We start from the raw sequence: 15494 nt of genomic DNA on the forward strand, positions 1-15494 counted from the left end.
GAGTGGGTGTCGGGCTGTGGGAATGACGAGAAGAAAGAGCAGAGTCAGGAGGCAGAAGGGGTAGAGTTTGAAGACTGATGGGCTGTAGGGGCTAGGTGTGCCTGTGATCACGAGGATGAAAGATGTCTCCTGTCCTATGGGGATGGACTTGGCGACTGGAAGTGAAGGACAGCCTGATGGGAGAGAAAAAGACATAAGGATATGCCAACAGGGAGTCAGGGCCACAGAGGAACTGGGCCTGGAAATTAGTCCATTTAAGTCTGGACTGTTGTAATTGCCGATGACAGAAACGCAAATAACCTGAGCATAAGAGGGAATTAACTGGGTGGATGAGGGCTTGAGGGACAGCTAGATCTAGGTGTCCTCAATCATCTTCAGGAATCTGTCTGCATCTTTGGTTTCTGCTTTCCTCGTGTTGTCTGCTTTCAGGCAGGCTCTCTCCCCATGTGGCGATGTGATGGTCCACAGCAGCTCCAACCTAGGCTCCGACCGGCCTGGCAACCTCATTGGAAAAAGGAAGACCCTCTTTGGTAACAGGTCCGGCAAAAGTCCAAGGGTTGAATCTGTATCCTACGTTGATTTTTAAGCTCATCCCTGAACAAATGACTCAGAAAATCAAGGTGCTACTGCCTAACAAGCAGGGAGTCAATGTTTATCAAGCAGGAATAATTGACAGTTAAGGCAGAGACCAGATGAACTCGAGAGAAGACTAGAGATACGGTAACAGAGACAGACTGGGAAGATAGACAAAGTAACTGAAAAAGTCTGCGCTCCTCTCCCATGGTTCCTGCTGAGAGCCCTGCAGACACAAAGAAGGGATGCCCAGTGGGCACCTCTGTGGCTAAACTCCTTCACTCCTGCCCTTGGGGGCAGGAGCCCCCAGCCCCTCCCCCATCCACTGGAGGTACCATGGCAACCAGGCCCCCTGCTCACCTTTCCCTCCCCCATATAGAACCCAGTTTCTGTTTGAATCTCACCTGTACCTAACCAGTTCCTGTGTGAAACACGGATGAGTGGAGGGCAAGTGGGAACAGAAAAGGGTTGACAGAGGGAGGGAAGCCAAGGAGCCCAGCAGAGGCAGCCGTGAGAGAAGAGAGATGGGGAGAGAGGTAGGGAGACAGAGAGGGGGTGATAGGGTTAGAGAGAGGCAGAAAACTATGAAGAGAGAGAGGGACGGGGGGCTGGGGAGATGTTGGGGAAACTGATGGAGGAGACTGGGGAGATGGAACAAGGGAAGGGGAGAGATGTGGGGAGAAAGAGGACAGAGAAATCAAGGGAAAGAGTGGAGGAGAGATGGGGAGAGAGGGAGGGAGGGAGTGGGGCAGAGAGAGGGGTGGGGGAAGAAACTCGAGGAGACTGGGAGACATGGAGGAGGAGGCAGGAAAGTGGGAAAGAAATAATTGGGGCACACAGGGACTCCCAGAGGTTAAGGGAAACTGGATTTCCATGTGGTCTCAGCCTTCCATATTTTTTTTTCCCGGGGCTTCAAAGACAAGAAGGAGGAAGCAGCAGCGGGGAGAAGGAGCTGGGGTGGGTGACCCGGTCAGAGCTCTTCTTCCCATCCTCCTGAGACAACCCCTACCACCTTCTCAGGATGCAACACGAGGTGGAGCCCCTCTGCTCCTCCACCATGGGCAACCCCAGCATGCACAGGGAGGCAGGTACCGAATCGTGTCTGCTTGTGTGTTTGTATCCAAGTGTGGGGTTGGGCGGGTGGGGTCCTTCCTATGAGCACTGTGTCACAGCCCTGGCTTTCAGTGTGACCTTAAGTGAGTCACTGGCCTTCCAAAGAAAGAGCTACCCCAAATTCTTAGGTCTACCAGATTCCTGAGCAGTACCCTTTAGACCTCAAACTACATTTCCCATGAGGCCTTTCAATTCCCTGACCAATGTTCTGGACCCAGAACTACATTTCCCATGAATCTCTGGGGCTGTAACAACTCTTCTGAGGCCATTATCCCCCATAGACTCCCTACCCTGGTCCCTCACATTCTCGTTGTCTCCCACACTGACCTCAACATCTTCTCCCAAAGCCACTCCTCCTCCCTGCTTCCCATGTTTGAATGGTGCTACTGCCAACCCAGTCTAGACGCCAGGCATTGTTCCCCCACTCCCATTACCTCCACAGCCATCAGTCCCAGCCCCATCTTCCTGCTTACTCTCTCTGCCCTGTCCCTACTTCTCTTTTCCCACAGCCCCAGCTCAGGTCTTGTCCTCTTCCCTTGGACCCTTTGTCCACGTAACTCCCTGGTCTCCAGTTTCTCCCCTCCAGCCCATCCCCCACATAGCTCGAGGAGCCTTTCTGACACCCAGCACTAACCCTGTCTCTCCCTTGCTCACAGCTCTTCCACGTTGCCCATCACTCCCAGGAGAGAGTCTTAGCCCCTCAAGCTTTTGTTTGAGGCCCTGTGTGGCCTGACGCTAGCTGACAGGCTCATCTTCCAGGGTTCCCTCCTTCCACTCTACTTTAGCACAGCTCATTCATTCATTCACTCGTACGACATTTCTCAAGTAATATCTTGGTGAGGGTTTATTTGGCTAGCAGGTGATAGAAAATTGGACTTAATGCAGTATAAAAATAGGAAAGTCATTGTCTCACTCAAAGAGAAGCCCAGAGGTGGATCAGGGTTTGTGTTTGGTTGGGTCAGCAGCTCAGTGAATGTCACTGAGAAGCCAGTTTCTATGTCCCTGCTTTTTGGTCTGGGATATAACCCCTTTGCACACCAGCTTGCATACCTCATGGTTACAAAATGGCTGCCACAGTTTCAGGCATCACTTCCAGAGGTCTTCACTTTAAGAACCCCAAATAAACTCTCCTCACATCTCATTGGCCAGCACTAAGTCATCCACTCACTCTTGTCTCAATCCCTGGCAAAAGGAACGAGATTATCATAATTATTTTAGTCAGTGGGGCTACGCATCAGGTGGGAGAAACTTTTTAAAAAAACCTATACCTAATCCTACTTCAGGTCCCAATTAACCAGAATCTCTAGTTCTGGGGGACCTAGCAACTATAGTTTTGTTTTGTTTTGTTTTTTAATTAATTAATTTATTTTTACATCTTTGTTGGAGTATAATTGCTTTACAATGGTGTGTTAGTTTCTGCTTTATAACAAAGTGAATCAGTTATACATATACATATGTTCCCATATCTCTTCCCTCTTGTGTCTCCCTCCCTCCCACCCTCCCTCTCCCACCCCTCCAGGCGGTCACAAAGCACCGAGCTGATCTCCCTGTGCTATGCGGTTGCTTCCCACTAGCTGTCTACCTTACGTTTGGTAGTGTATATATGTCCATGCCTCTCTCTCGCTTTGTCACAGCTCACCCTTCCCGCTCCCCATATCCTCAAGTCCATTCTCTAGTAGGTCTGTGTCTTTATTCCTGTCTTACCCCTAGGTTCTTCATGACATTTTTTTTCTTAAATTCCATATATATGTGTTAGCATACGGTATTTGTCTTTCTCTTTCTGACTTACTTCACTCTGTATGACAGACTCTAGGTCTATCCACCTCATTACAAATAGCTCAATTTCGTTTCTTTTTACGGATGAGTAATATTCCATTGTATATATGTGCCACACCTTCTTTATCCATTCATCCGATGATGGACACCCAGGTTGTTTCCATCTCCTGGCTATTGTAAATAGAGCTGCAATGAACATCTTGGTACATGACTCTTTTCGAATTATGGTTTTCTCAGGGTATATGCCCAGTAGTGGGATTGCTGGGTCATATGGTAGTTCTATTTGTAGTTTTTTAAGGAACCTCCATACTGTTCTCCATAGTGGCTGTACCAATTCACATTCCCACCAGCAGTGCAAGAGGGTTCCCTTTTCTCCACACCCTCTCCGGCATTTATTGTTTGTAGAGTTTTTGATGATGGCCATTCTGACTGGTGTGAGATGATATCTCATTGTAGTTTTGATTTGCATTTCTCTAATGATTAATGATGTTGAGCATTCTTTCATGTGTTTGTTGGCAATCTGTATATCTTCTTTGGAGAAATGTCTATTTAGGTCTTCTGCCCATTTTTGGATTGGGTTGTTTGTTTTTTTGTTGTTGAGCTGCATGAGCTGCTTATAAATTTTGGAGATTAATCCTTTGTCAGCAACTATAGTTTTTGAATGCTTGCCAGGTAATTACGATGAGCAGTAAGGGTCAGAAGACATTGCTTTGCACTGGATGGGATATCCCTGAGGATACTGGGGCTTGGTGAGCCTTACCTGGTTGCGTGGGTGGGGAATGGACACTCCTCAAATGGAGGAAGAAGGATGGGAATGGCTGAGTTGCACCTTTCTAGGTGTCGGCTATAAGCACCTCTTCTGTGCCAGGTGCTAAGCTAGGCATAGCAAATGCTCTAGTGGCAAAACAGACAGTTTCTCTGTCCTCAGGTCTCTTTTAGTGTCTTTGAAGACTTCTTTCATTTGGAGACGCCCCACCCCACATCATCTCTAACCTAGACGGAGGTACCCATCTGATAAGTATACTTTATGTGTAGCTCCAGAAAAGATGAGTGACATTGAGTTGACCAGTTGGCTCGTTTTGCAGATCGATATTTGTTCATTTCAGTTTTGCTGTTTTCTTTGTGGTGTTTTGGAACCAATAACATTTTTAGCTTGTCAGGTTGCAAACTTTCGCTCAGGCCATTAGAAAGCCTGTGGGTCCCAAGTGTTTTGCCTGTAGTAATGAATGAAATGACCCAGCTGGTTCTCATGCAAGGAGGACAGACATGAAACACACTATCTCACAAATAATTAATAACCTACAATTGCAATAAGCACTCCTTAGCCTTGGACCTGAAGAGAATTCTGGGAATATTCTCTTTTGCTTAAAGACCTTAGCACCCACCCCCCGCCCCCACCCCGTGGTCCCTCTGCATAAAACATCTCCTTCTCTGCCATTTCTTTATTTAGCAAACTCCTCCTTTATCCCTTAAGTCTTTTTTTTCCACTATTTTTAAAAATATATCTTTATTGGAGTATAATTGCTTCACAGTACTGTGTTAGTTTCTGTTGTACATCAAAGTGGATCAGCCATATGCATACATATGTCCCCATATCCCCTCCCTCTTGAGCCTCCCTCCCATCCTCCCTATCCCACTCCTATCCCTTAAGTCTTGCTGTAGACATCACCTCCTCTAAGGAGCCTTCCCTGATTGCCCCCAGACTGGGCTTCCTCTCCACCTCGTGACACGTCCATTGTAGCAAGTATTGCCCTTTACAGTGAACACTTCCCCCACCAGACCGGAAGCTCTTGGAGGGCAGGCTGGGGTCTCATTAATCTCTTGGTCTGCAGCATTCTCCAAGGCACACAGGAGGCCTTGGAGATGCCTGTTGAAGTTTGAAAGTGTTGTGTTTCCTCAATTATTCAATAAGTATTTATTTTTAAATTTATACCTTTACTAAGTTACACATACACATTGAAACAAATATATTAAAATCACGGTTGTAATTTAGAAATCTTTATTTCTAATGCCACATTTCATGAGAAACAGTTTTATTTACATTTTAAACATACACCTTTGATGCTGCTAGAGTCAGTTTTTTTAGTCATTTCACACACATTTCCAGGGCATATAATTTTATTTCTAAGTTACTTGTGATAGAAATTTAAAAGATTTTTTCTATTATGGAAAATTTCAAACATACACAAAAATAGAGACAATGTACATTTTGCTGATCTTGTTTCATCTAAGCAACCCACACATACACACTTTCTGGGGGGACATTCTATAGGACAAATTTGTTTCAAAGAAAATCCCAGACATAATTCCTTTCCACCCATAAATACTTAAGCATGTGTTTCTAACTGCTAAGGATTTTTAGAAAACAGACCTACCATGCCATTAATTCCACCTAACAAATTCACAATTTTTCTTGAATATCATCTCATACCTAGTGCATATTTAAATTTCCCTAATTATTTAAAAATTTTATTTTTCACAGTGGGTTTGTTTTAATTAAGACCCAGAGTTGCCATATTGCATTTGATGGTTATATTCCTTCAGTCTTTATTCAATAAATACTTACAGCTAGGTGCCTGGTGCTTTGCTAGACGCCAAGAGCGAAAGACAAGTCCCCGACCTCATGTTGCTCACATTATAATTAGAGACTCATAGAAGTAAATGTAAAATTGCAACTGTGATGAGAGCAAATACATGGTGTCATGAGTTCATGACAGGAACTGTTGACACACTTAGGGAGACTTGATGAGCTAAGTGAGGGGGAAGAGAGTTCCACGCGGAGTCACAGCATGTGTCAAGGTCCTGTGGCAGGAGGGAGCACGGAGAGTTCAAGTCACAGAAGGGCAATGTTTCTGGAATGCAGCAAGTGAGGAGGACGATAGTGTCTGATCAGGCTTGAGACATCAGCAGGGTCTGGTCATGTGTGATCTTGGTCTTAATTTATCCCAATGACAATGAGAAGTCCTGGGAGGGTTTTGAGGAAATGGAAACGGCGATGTGGTCAGATCTACATTTCAAAATGCTTCTGATGGGGTGAATGAATAGGGAGAGAGAGAGATATATTGAGAAGTTAGGAAGCTGTTGTCTAGACAATAGTGGGGCGAGAAGCAGCAGACTGGGGGATTGAGAACACAGATTCTGGATCCAGTGCCTAGATTTTTGTCCTGATTCTATCACTTGGCCTGTGTGACCTTGGGCAAGTCACTTAAGTTCTCTGTGCTTCCGTTTCATCATTTGTTAAACTACACTCACTCAGAAGGCTGTTTTGAAGATTCAGTGGGAAAAAAACTTTAAAAGGTGCCTGGCTTTTTAAAGGGGGCTGTAAACACGTAGTTATTATTATTGTTAAGTGGACAGATTTGAGAAGGAGATTACTATGTTGGAGGGATGAAAGGGAGGCCAGTATGGCTGGAGAAAAATGATCAGAGAGGTCATCAGAGTGACCACACGCAGGGCAGGTGCTTCTCAAGGGGATCTTGCTAAAATGCAGACTCTCACCCAATAGGTCTGGGGTGGACCCTGAAATGCTCCCCAGACCACACATTGAGAAATGCGTCCCCATCACAGGGAGGACTTTATGCTGAAGGCAAGAGGAAGCCTCCGGTGGTTTGGAAGCCTCTGGTGGTGCTGAGACGAAAAGATCACCCTAGCTGCTCTGCCAAAACAGATGGGAGGTGGAAGAACAGGGACCAGAGAGGGGGGCTTACTATGGTACAAGCTGAGCTGTGTTGATGTGCTGAAGCCAAAGACCGCTATAGGAGCATAGCTGGGACACAGCCCTGTGCTGGAGACAGCCTGTCCCAGCTCACAAGAGCCGAGTGGTGAATTTTGCAAGCTGGTTGTGAAAACCATGGGTAGCATAAAATTGGTCAGGGTGAGAGTACTGAGACCATGAAAACAGGCAGATGCTGAGAGAGAGAGAGAGAGAGAGAGAGAGAGAGAGAGGACATTTACCAGCACGCCACTGAGTTTGCTGAATGAGGGAGATAGTAACACATCAATGTCTGAGTAAGAGGTTTTTAGAGACCTGGGCTGAGTTAGGCGACTTGGGGAGGAATCTGGAAAGCAGGCTTTGCTCTGGATCACATGCCAGCAGGAAGCAGAGGCAAGTCCATGACATGAGAGCCATCAGAGTGGCACTAACACTGGTTGGGAAAAAAGCAGCATCAGCTCTGAGCCCAGAGGGGAATATTTGGTCTGTTTTGTGGTTTGGGCAGCATCAAGGTTGTGCTGTGTTGAGACATGACTCCAGAGGGGTCTTCTTTTTATCTTGGCCCATCATGGTCACGGAGTGACCTTGGCTGCTGTTGGAATTCTGTGAAATTCCTTATGTCCAAAGGGAGGTCACCAGGGTCCCTCTGGGAGTGCCAGGCCGGCTCCTGGCTGTCAGGGGTTGCTTTCTGCATTCTTTCAGCTGCTGTAACAAAGAGACCCTCAAACTCAATGGCGTTAAGAAAACAGTTAGTTTCTCTCTCGTGTAAGAGGAGGAAGGTGGTCTGGATGGGTGGGATGTCTCAGCCCCTCGCGAATACAGGGACCCGTGGCGCTCCATCATCTCTAGCAAGAATAAAGTTGGCTTATTGCTACATCCACATTCCGGTCCAAGGGAAGGGGCACTGAGTCTAAGCTAAGAAAATTTCTCTTAAGCAAATGATTCCAAAGTTGCACCCCTCACTTCTGCTAACAGTGTTGGCGAGAACTTGGTCATGTGGCCACACCTAGCTGCAAGGGAGGCTGGGAACTGTTGTTTCCAGCTGGATAAAACTCTAGGATTGTAGAGGAAGGGGAAATGGATTATGTGGGACAACTAGCAGTTGGCCATAGAAGAGACCGATGTCGATGGAGGGGTTGTGTAGAAGAGTCCAGATTTGAGAGCTGTTATGAATCAAGTTCCAATCAAGAGGCCAGTTCTGAGAGTGTTGGAAAAACCATATAACTAGATTGAAATGCTGCTGCAGTGAAGAAGCTAAGATGGGGTGATTGGAAATAGGAAGCAAAAAGGAGCACGTCCCTTCCCTTTCCTCCTGGCTTGCGGTCTCCCGCTAGCACCCCCTTTAGGCAGAGCCTAACAGGACCCCAACTGTCCGAGTGGAAATGGGGTTGGTAGAGTCCTTTGGGACTGAGAGACAACAGCTTAACAACTGGCATAAGAGCTATCCTGGGGGTGGCACGGACAGTCATTTGGTGATGCTATTCAAGTGGAATGACGTGCGAGGAGTGCTCAAGGCAGCTGATACTGGGTTTTCCATCCGCAGGAGCACTTCTTGTGGACCTAGAGACCCTAGAGGAGACGCAGGCTCGGAGCCTGGGCAGACCTGTCAAATCCTCGTGAGTGGTCCCTGGCCCCATGATTTCTGATCTGAGATCCTCTGAGTGCGGTGGCTTGGACCCCTAACTTTGTGAGGTCCCTGTCCGCTGGCTGTCTTCCCAGGAAGCAGTATCTGCGCCAGGTCATTGCAGAATACGAGGCGCTGGACCGAGAGCTCCCGTGCATCCGCAAGTTCCCCATGCCACCTGCTGCCCAGCCCCTCTGTCTGTGCATGGAGACCTCAGTGAGTGTCCCCCCCACCCCCATGATCCCAGGTCCCTGGTGGCATGGTGGGAAGGACACAGGCTCAGAAGTGAGGTGGACAGGGGTTGAATCCAGGCTCTGCAGCTCATCAGCTGTGGGCTTGGCACCAGGATAAGTGGCTGAAAATTGATAGTGAATTTGTCAAAGGGTTCATCATCAAATTTATCACTGCTGATCCCAGAGGGGAGCCCGAGAGGCAGAGAGAGGGGACACTGAGGACAGAGGGAGTCCTGCTGATCCACCTATTATGAAATTCTGTAAAATTTACAGATATCGCAAAAATTCATTTCAAAAAGCCCGTTTTTTGACAGATTCAGTGACATGGTTATTCAGTGTACGGATCCTTTGGGCATTCCTGCCTCAGAGGAGGTATCTATTAAGGTCTCACCCATTTGAGAATTAAACAAGGCTCGCCAGGCAGAAGCCTCGGAAGTGTTCCCTCAGCTCATCTGTGTGACTGGGCCTCAACACAGGGATTGCTGTTCTTGTTTATGGGACGAATCCCCACCCTATTGCTCCGCTTCTTTGTGTTTTTGAACATGAGACACACACACACACACACACACACACACACACACACACACACACCCAACGTACACATCCAAGGCTTGCCTTCCTGGAGGTGACCAATTTCATGATTTCACTGTGGTTTCGCAGCAATTTTATGTCATGACATAGGGTATCGCCTTCGACACGGTAATCTCAGACAAGACGTGGTTAATGATCAATATATGTTTCTGAATGCAAAATAGATTGACAAGATGTCATATCCTCCTACGAGCCTTATTTTTTGAGAACTGAATAGTTCTTAAAATGCTAATATGACTAAAAAAGGAAAAAATTACGGCTTAGATCCTTGCGGAAATCTTCAAGGGCTGCCCGAGTCTCGCCATCCAACGCAGGTTGCTGGAAAGGTTTTCAGTAGATTGGCAAAGTTGGCCAAATCGGTGAATCGTTCAGTCAGCTCTTCATTGACTTTTGGCAAATCGGTTTGGTGAGAACTGGCTTTTTCTTTTGGAGAATGACCTTGAATGGCAGTAGATGCCTTGCTACCTGAAAGATTCCTATCCTCCCCGCTCTGGCAGGTTCTGCAGGTGGGGTCTCGGGTGGGGACTTCTGCACCCGGACTGAACTCCGAGTGTCACTGACGGAGGTTCTCTCTCCGACATCCCCAGCCCGAAGAGGACCTTACCCACCTGGAGGTGCTGGAGGCGCTGGAGGCCGAGTTACCCGGGGCCATGGAGAGCGGGCGTGTGAGGAGCATCCGCTTTGAGAACGTGAACGTCATCTGTGGGACTGCTGGGCGCCGGGACCGGTGAGTCCTTGGCGGGGGCAGGGCCTGGAGCGACCGGGAGGGGCAGGACCGCAACTGGCAGGACCGCGGTGAACGCGATGGGGGAGCCGGGAGGGGAGTGAAGGCAGTGAGAGGTGGGGCGGGGCGGGGCGGGGCGGAGGCTCTGAGTGGCCGGGAGCTAATAGGAGATGTGGGCCAACAGTAAGCTCCGTGAGGGGCGGGGCGGAGAAGTGAGGGCAGTGAGGGGGCGGGGCCAGGAGCGCCTGGAGAATGGCGTGGTTGGTATAAGGATCCAGACCCCGCAGAGAGTGAGAGCCGAGAAGGGGCTAAGGCGAGAGTGGGCGCAGTGAAGGGGCAGGGGCAGGTGAGATCGGAAAAGAAGGTGGGATTTGAGTGAGGAACCGGACTTTCAGTGACCCAGGTGGTGACGGGGATGCGCAAGACCGAGGTGTGTGGTCGGAGCATGGGAAACAGCTCTGAGCGGGAGCGTAGCCGGGACTGAGCACTTTGCAGGCGCGGGGCCAGAGTGATCGGTGGGCCTGGAGGTCTAGTTGGGCGCGGGGCCGGGCCTGAAAGCCACACTGAGGGGGCGGGACCTGGAGCTGCTGGATGAGGATAGGGCCCTGGAGCGGCGGTTTAAAAAGATGGAGCCTCGACAGAGCCAGGCTGAGAGAGAAGACGGGACCTAGACTGACCCAGGTGAGGGTAGAAGTACAGATTGACCTCGGCGAGAGTGCAGGGTTGGAGAGTTTAGGGATGTAGTGACGGGTTGAGGGACTGGAGTTGGTAAACGAACAGGGACCAGGCAGGGACTCTGGGACAATCAAGGCCAGCGATTCCCCTTCCGTCTCCGCCCCGCCCCTCTCCTCTTGGCCTTGCCCCCTTGCAGGTGGCTCATCACGGTCACGGACTTCCAGACTCGCTCGCGCCTACTGCGCTCGGGGCTCCGCCTCCGCGGGCTCCACCACCTTCTCGTGCGCAACGACGAACTGCTGCTGGGCGATTACCGCCTGCACCTGCGCCGCTCCCTGGTCCGACGGCGCATGCTCGAGGCTCTGGGGGCGGAGCCGACCGAGGAAGTCTGACGTTTTGGGGGCGGGCCCCGGCTGCGCCTGCGCACCGCCCAGCGGGCTCGGGCGACCCACCCGGAATCCCGAAGGAAAGGGGCGTTGCCTTCCCAGGAAGGAGGCGGGGTCGGCTCGAGGGGGTGGATACTGTGAGTTTAATTATAAAGAATGACCTGGTACAAAAGCCATTTCTCTCTGCAAAATCTTGGTGGGGAGTCAGGGGGTGGGAGGTGATGGGGGGTAGGGACGAACCCCCACGATATAATCCCGCCTCCCAAATCTTCCTCCAGTCCCTGGAAATGGACACCTGGGTCCCAATCCCTTGAGGGATGAACTCTGAGGCCCGAGAGAGGGAAGACCCGGGCGCCGGGGCTTTGAACGCGTGCGATCCTTGTCCCAGCGAGAACCAGACGTCCGCATCCGCCCCCCTCCTCTTCCTCCTCCCACCCCCCTTGGAAGACAATTCTCGGGCTTTTATTTCAGGTTTTTTTCTGGATTTTTTTGTGTGTGTTCTAGGTTTTTTTTTTTTTTTTTTGTATTTTCCTTTGTTATCGTTCCTCTTTTTGCTTTGTCTCTTCGCCCCGCGCTGCCCCCCATCCAGTCCCTTCCCCCTCCCCACCCCAACCTCCCCTCCCCCCTCCCCACCCCCCATACCCTCCCCAACCCCGCGGCACCCATCCAGAATGAACAAGCCCTTGATAGACGGGCGCCGCGCAGGCCCCCTGCGGACGGGGGGCATCCTGCGGACAAGGGGGAGGGGGCGGGTAGGGGCCCAGCGCGACCTCCGCTCCCTTCCTCGCCACCCCTCCCCCCTCCCACGACCCTCCCACAAGGTTCCCCGCAGATCCCTGACGTGGTGAGGGGAGAGGGCTGCAAGCACTCTCCCCCCATGGACGGAGCGCCCCCGCCTCGGGGGTAGAGGGCAGCAGAGTGGGAATGGAATTGGGGGAAGGAGGGGGAGCTCTCTTCTTTGGCAGCTGAACATGGGGGGGGGACCTGAGGGCGATGCCCTCCCCCCCTTTGCCCACAGTAGGGGAGGAGGTGTTCCAGGGGAAGGGGTGGCTTAAAATTCCCAAGCCCCAGGAATAAAGGGAGGGGGAGGCGTGCAGGAAGGAACAGCCATGCTGGAGGGAGGAGTTTCTTGAAGAGACAGGAAGGTTAGGAGATGAGGGAGCGGTGTCTTCGGGCAAAATGGATGGACCGGAAGGCTGGGGAGAGTGAGAGGAGGGGAGGTGAGAGGGCCAAGCCCGGGGAAGGGAGAGGAGGAAGTATGGAAGCAAACTGGGCAAGAAGTGAGTGTGCGTAGGGTCTTCTCTTGCCAGAAGGAGAAAAAGAGTGTAAAGAGCTAAGAGAATAGGCAGAGTGTGAACGACCGGAAGAGCTGGTCTTTCGGGACCAAAAAAAAAAAAAGTGCCAGGAAAAGAAACAACAATACAGCCGAAGAGCGCGTGTGCAATGAGATGAGTGCGCAAAACGAAAGAGGCAGTAGAGCTCCCCAGCGGAGATGGGGAGCCACCCAGGAGCTGACATGGACAAGTAGAAATTCAAGAATGAGTGTGCAAGCAGGGCCACGGAAGGCGAGAGCATCAAGGAAGAGAAGAAAGCTTCAAGGGAGCAGGGGAAGCACTGGGGAGGATGAGTGCGCGAGAGCGAGCATGCCAGAAGGTTCACCCAAGAGTTGACGATGGAGACGGACAAGGATTTGGGGAAGAAAGGTGCAAGGGAGTCGGGAGCCCGGCAAAGCGGGGAGGCATGAGCACTTGCGAGAGATTCGGTTCCTGGGAGGCACGGGTGCAAGCAACAGTGGGAGGGGGGAGGGGCGTGTAGAGTGAGAATGCGGGGGTGCAAGAATAAGAGGGGAAAGTGCTACGAGAGAATGGAGGTGAGAGTGTCGGGAGAGGCGCACAGTCTGTGAGAAGGTGAGGGGAAGGGTGTCCCAAGTGTGTCTGCAGCAAGGGCCCAGAGATTTTTCGGGAGTGAGGGGTGGAAGGGAGGGCGCCCCGGAGGAAGCGTGTGCAAACAAGAGTGTGAGAGACCAGGGGGTGTGGAGCGTGGGGAGAGAGACGCACGGTGTGCCAGGGAAACGGAGCGTGAGCTGGAGAGCTGAGGGCCTCGCAAGCTGGAAGCGAAGGCGCAGTGTGCAGGACAGCGAGAGGGCAAAGTTGTGCAAAATTGTAGCCCAGGGAGGGGAGAGATGTGAGCAGGCGTGCAAAGGAGCGTGCAAGAGGCCGGGGGGCTGCTGTGTGTGCTGGGGAGAGGGGAGGGTGGGGAGAGCCGAGGGGCCTGGAGAGGGGGGAAGGGTTGTTAGAGGGTGGCAGGTGGTGGAATCTGAGGGCATCGCCTTCCCCTGCGGCCTGGGGGACGACCCCCATCCGGTCAGGCTCAGGGCTGACCCTCTATGGCTCTGTCTGTCCCCTCCTCCCCAGAATCGACCCTTCCCTCCTTCTTCATCCCCCTCTGTGATTTCTTCCTTCCCCCCCCACCCAACTCCACTCCCCGCTTCACACACACACACACAGTCTTGTGTCAGCTGCCCCCTCCTGTGAGGTGCCAATGTCTGGCCAGATCAGGCCACCTGGTGACCTCCGGCCTTGGGAGACGAGTCAGGGTGCAGTTTTAGCAGAGTCCCTGGCCCGGGGAGAGAATGAAGGTCAGGGTTCAGAGGTCAAGAGGCCAGCAGGCTCAAGGGTTCCGTGGACGGGCTGGTCCGTCCGGGCCAGCCATCACCTCTCCAGGAAAAATTTGAGAGCCCGGTCGATGTTCATGCGGTGGCCCACCCTGGTCACCCCCAGATCGACGTAGTCCTCCTTGGTCAAGGCGGGCAGGTGGGAGCCATCGATCTCGTGGTCCAGGAACCGGGCTCGGTGCTCAGACAAGCCCAGCCACTCGAGCCAATCGGCCACGTCGAACTTGGTCCAGAACCCCAGAGGTTTAGCGCTGAACGGCTTGTCCGGGGGCAGGGAGAGCAGGCGGGTCGGTGAGAGGGAGCGTGAGGCCCCTGACAAGGCCCCGCCGAGACCCCCGGACATCCCGGGGTGCGGTGGCACAAAGACAGGGGCGAAGGGGTCAGCCGAGCCTCCTGCCCCTCCGGTGGGGGAGCCGCGGATGTCAAAGAGGCCCGGGTAGAGCGGTCCAGCAGGCAGGATGGGTAGGGAGGAGGGCCGGGGCGCGGGGCTGACCTTGTGCTCCGAGGCGGGCAGCAGGGACGGGCTCGGGGCCCGGCGGAGCAAAGGTGGCCGCATCTCGAACTCCACGCCCTGGAGGTGGCGGGCGGACGTGGAGGAGGAGGTGGCCGACGGCGAGGTGGCCCCCGGGGCCGCAGCGGCCGAAGCGGAGCCCCCGCCTCCTGTGGGGAGGGGCGGCAGAGGCGCTTTGGACCAGTTCTGAAACAGGCTGCTGACAGGTTTGGAGAGAAGCGAGGGCTGGGAGTCTTCCGAGAGTCTGGAATGTGACAACGGGGCAGGGGTGGAGGAGAAGGGTTGCGGGGGGGGGGGGCGGGGGGGGGCAAAGGCGGGTGAGAAAGAGGAAGAGGTCAAGATACAGGGAGAGGAAGAGAGACATGGGGCAGGGGTAGAGAGTTGGAGGAGAGAGAAGGGGAGAGATCGAAGGGGCAAGCGAGGGGGTAAGATGGATGTCAGGACAGAAAACGAAGGGAGAGAAATGAGAGGACAGGGAGAGGGTGACAGTCAAGAGAGGTGAAAGAAAAAGAGACATTAAGTGATAATAATAATAATCACCACCACTTACTGATGCTCACGTGTGCCAGGCATTGTTCTAAGTGCTTTTACATATCGCCATCTCAATGGAATCCCCGTGACAGCCCTGATGCAGGTTACTATTATTATCAGCAGCACAGAGAGGTTAAGTAACTTGCCTAAGGACACACAGCCAGGAAGTGGCAGAGCCCGGTTATATGGCACCAAAGTCTGAGCTCTTAACCACTACCCTATACTGCCTTTCCGGGTATGGCCAGTCACAGCAGAGTGGAAGACAGGGAGACAGTGAGAGAGGAACAAAAAGAGGATGAGCATTCAAGGGAGAGAGATGGAAGGGGACGGGGGACAGAGAGAGAGAGAGAGAGAGAGAGGTGAGGAGAGGG

The 15494-nt window shown here is 52.1% G+C and overlaps 2 protein-coding genes across 9 annotated transcripts in view; one reads left to right on the plus strand and one right to left on the minus strand.

Annotated features, from left to right (window-relative positions):
* The first annotated feature begins 1581 nt into the window (after nucleotides 1-1581).
* Nucleotides 1582-11574, plus strand: C20H19orf81 (chromosome 20 C19orf81 homolog). 2 transcript variants are annotated; one of them, XM_049703541.1, is made up of 5 exons: nucleotides 1582-1661; nucleotides 8718-8790; nucleotides 8894-9014; nucleotides 10210-10349; nucleotides 11218-11574. In XM_049703541.1, exons 1-5 carry the CDS (start codon nucleotides 1595-1597, stop codon nucleotides 11411-11413), a joined length of 597 nt encoding a protein of 198 aa, XP_049559498.1. In that variant the 5' UTR covers nucleotides 1582-1594; the 3' UTR covers nucleotides 11414-11574. The 2 variants fall into 2 exon arrangements, 1 of the variants encoding a protein (XP_049559498.1); XR_007474318.1 differs by lacking the exons at nucleotides 1582-1661; nucleotides 8718-8790; nucleotides 8894-9014; nucleotides 10210-10349 and adding an exon at nucleotides 10528-10776 and having other exon boundaries at nucleotides 11218-11357.
* Nucleotides 11575-12792: 1218 nt separating this feature from the next.
* The window catches only part of SHANK1 (SH3 and multiple ankyrin repeat domains 1), a 47427-nt gene continuing 44725 nt past the window's right edge, over nucleotides 12793-15494 (minus strand). For 5 of the 7 annotated variants that reach the window (XM_049703354.1, XM_049703353.1, XM_049703351.1 and 2 more), the window contains one exon: nucleotides 12793-14836. In XM_049703354.1, the coding sequence (XP_049559311.1) occupies nucleotides 14119-14836 (718 nt within the window). In that variant the 3' untranslated portion in view covers nucleotides 12793-14118. Of the gene's footprint in view, nucleotides 14837-15142; nucleotides 15351-15494 lie in introns of all 7 variants that reach the window. The other 2 variants (XR_007474293.1, XR_007474292.1) reach the window with 2 other exon arrangements.

This window comes from Orcinus orca, chromosome 20, assembly GCF_937001465.1.
Source record: "Orcinus orca chromosome 20, mOrcOrc1.1, whole genome shotgun sequence".
NCBI lineage: Eukaryota > Metazoa > Chordata > Mammalia > Artiodactyla > Delphinidae > Orcinus > Orcinus orca.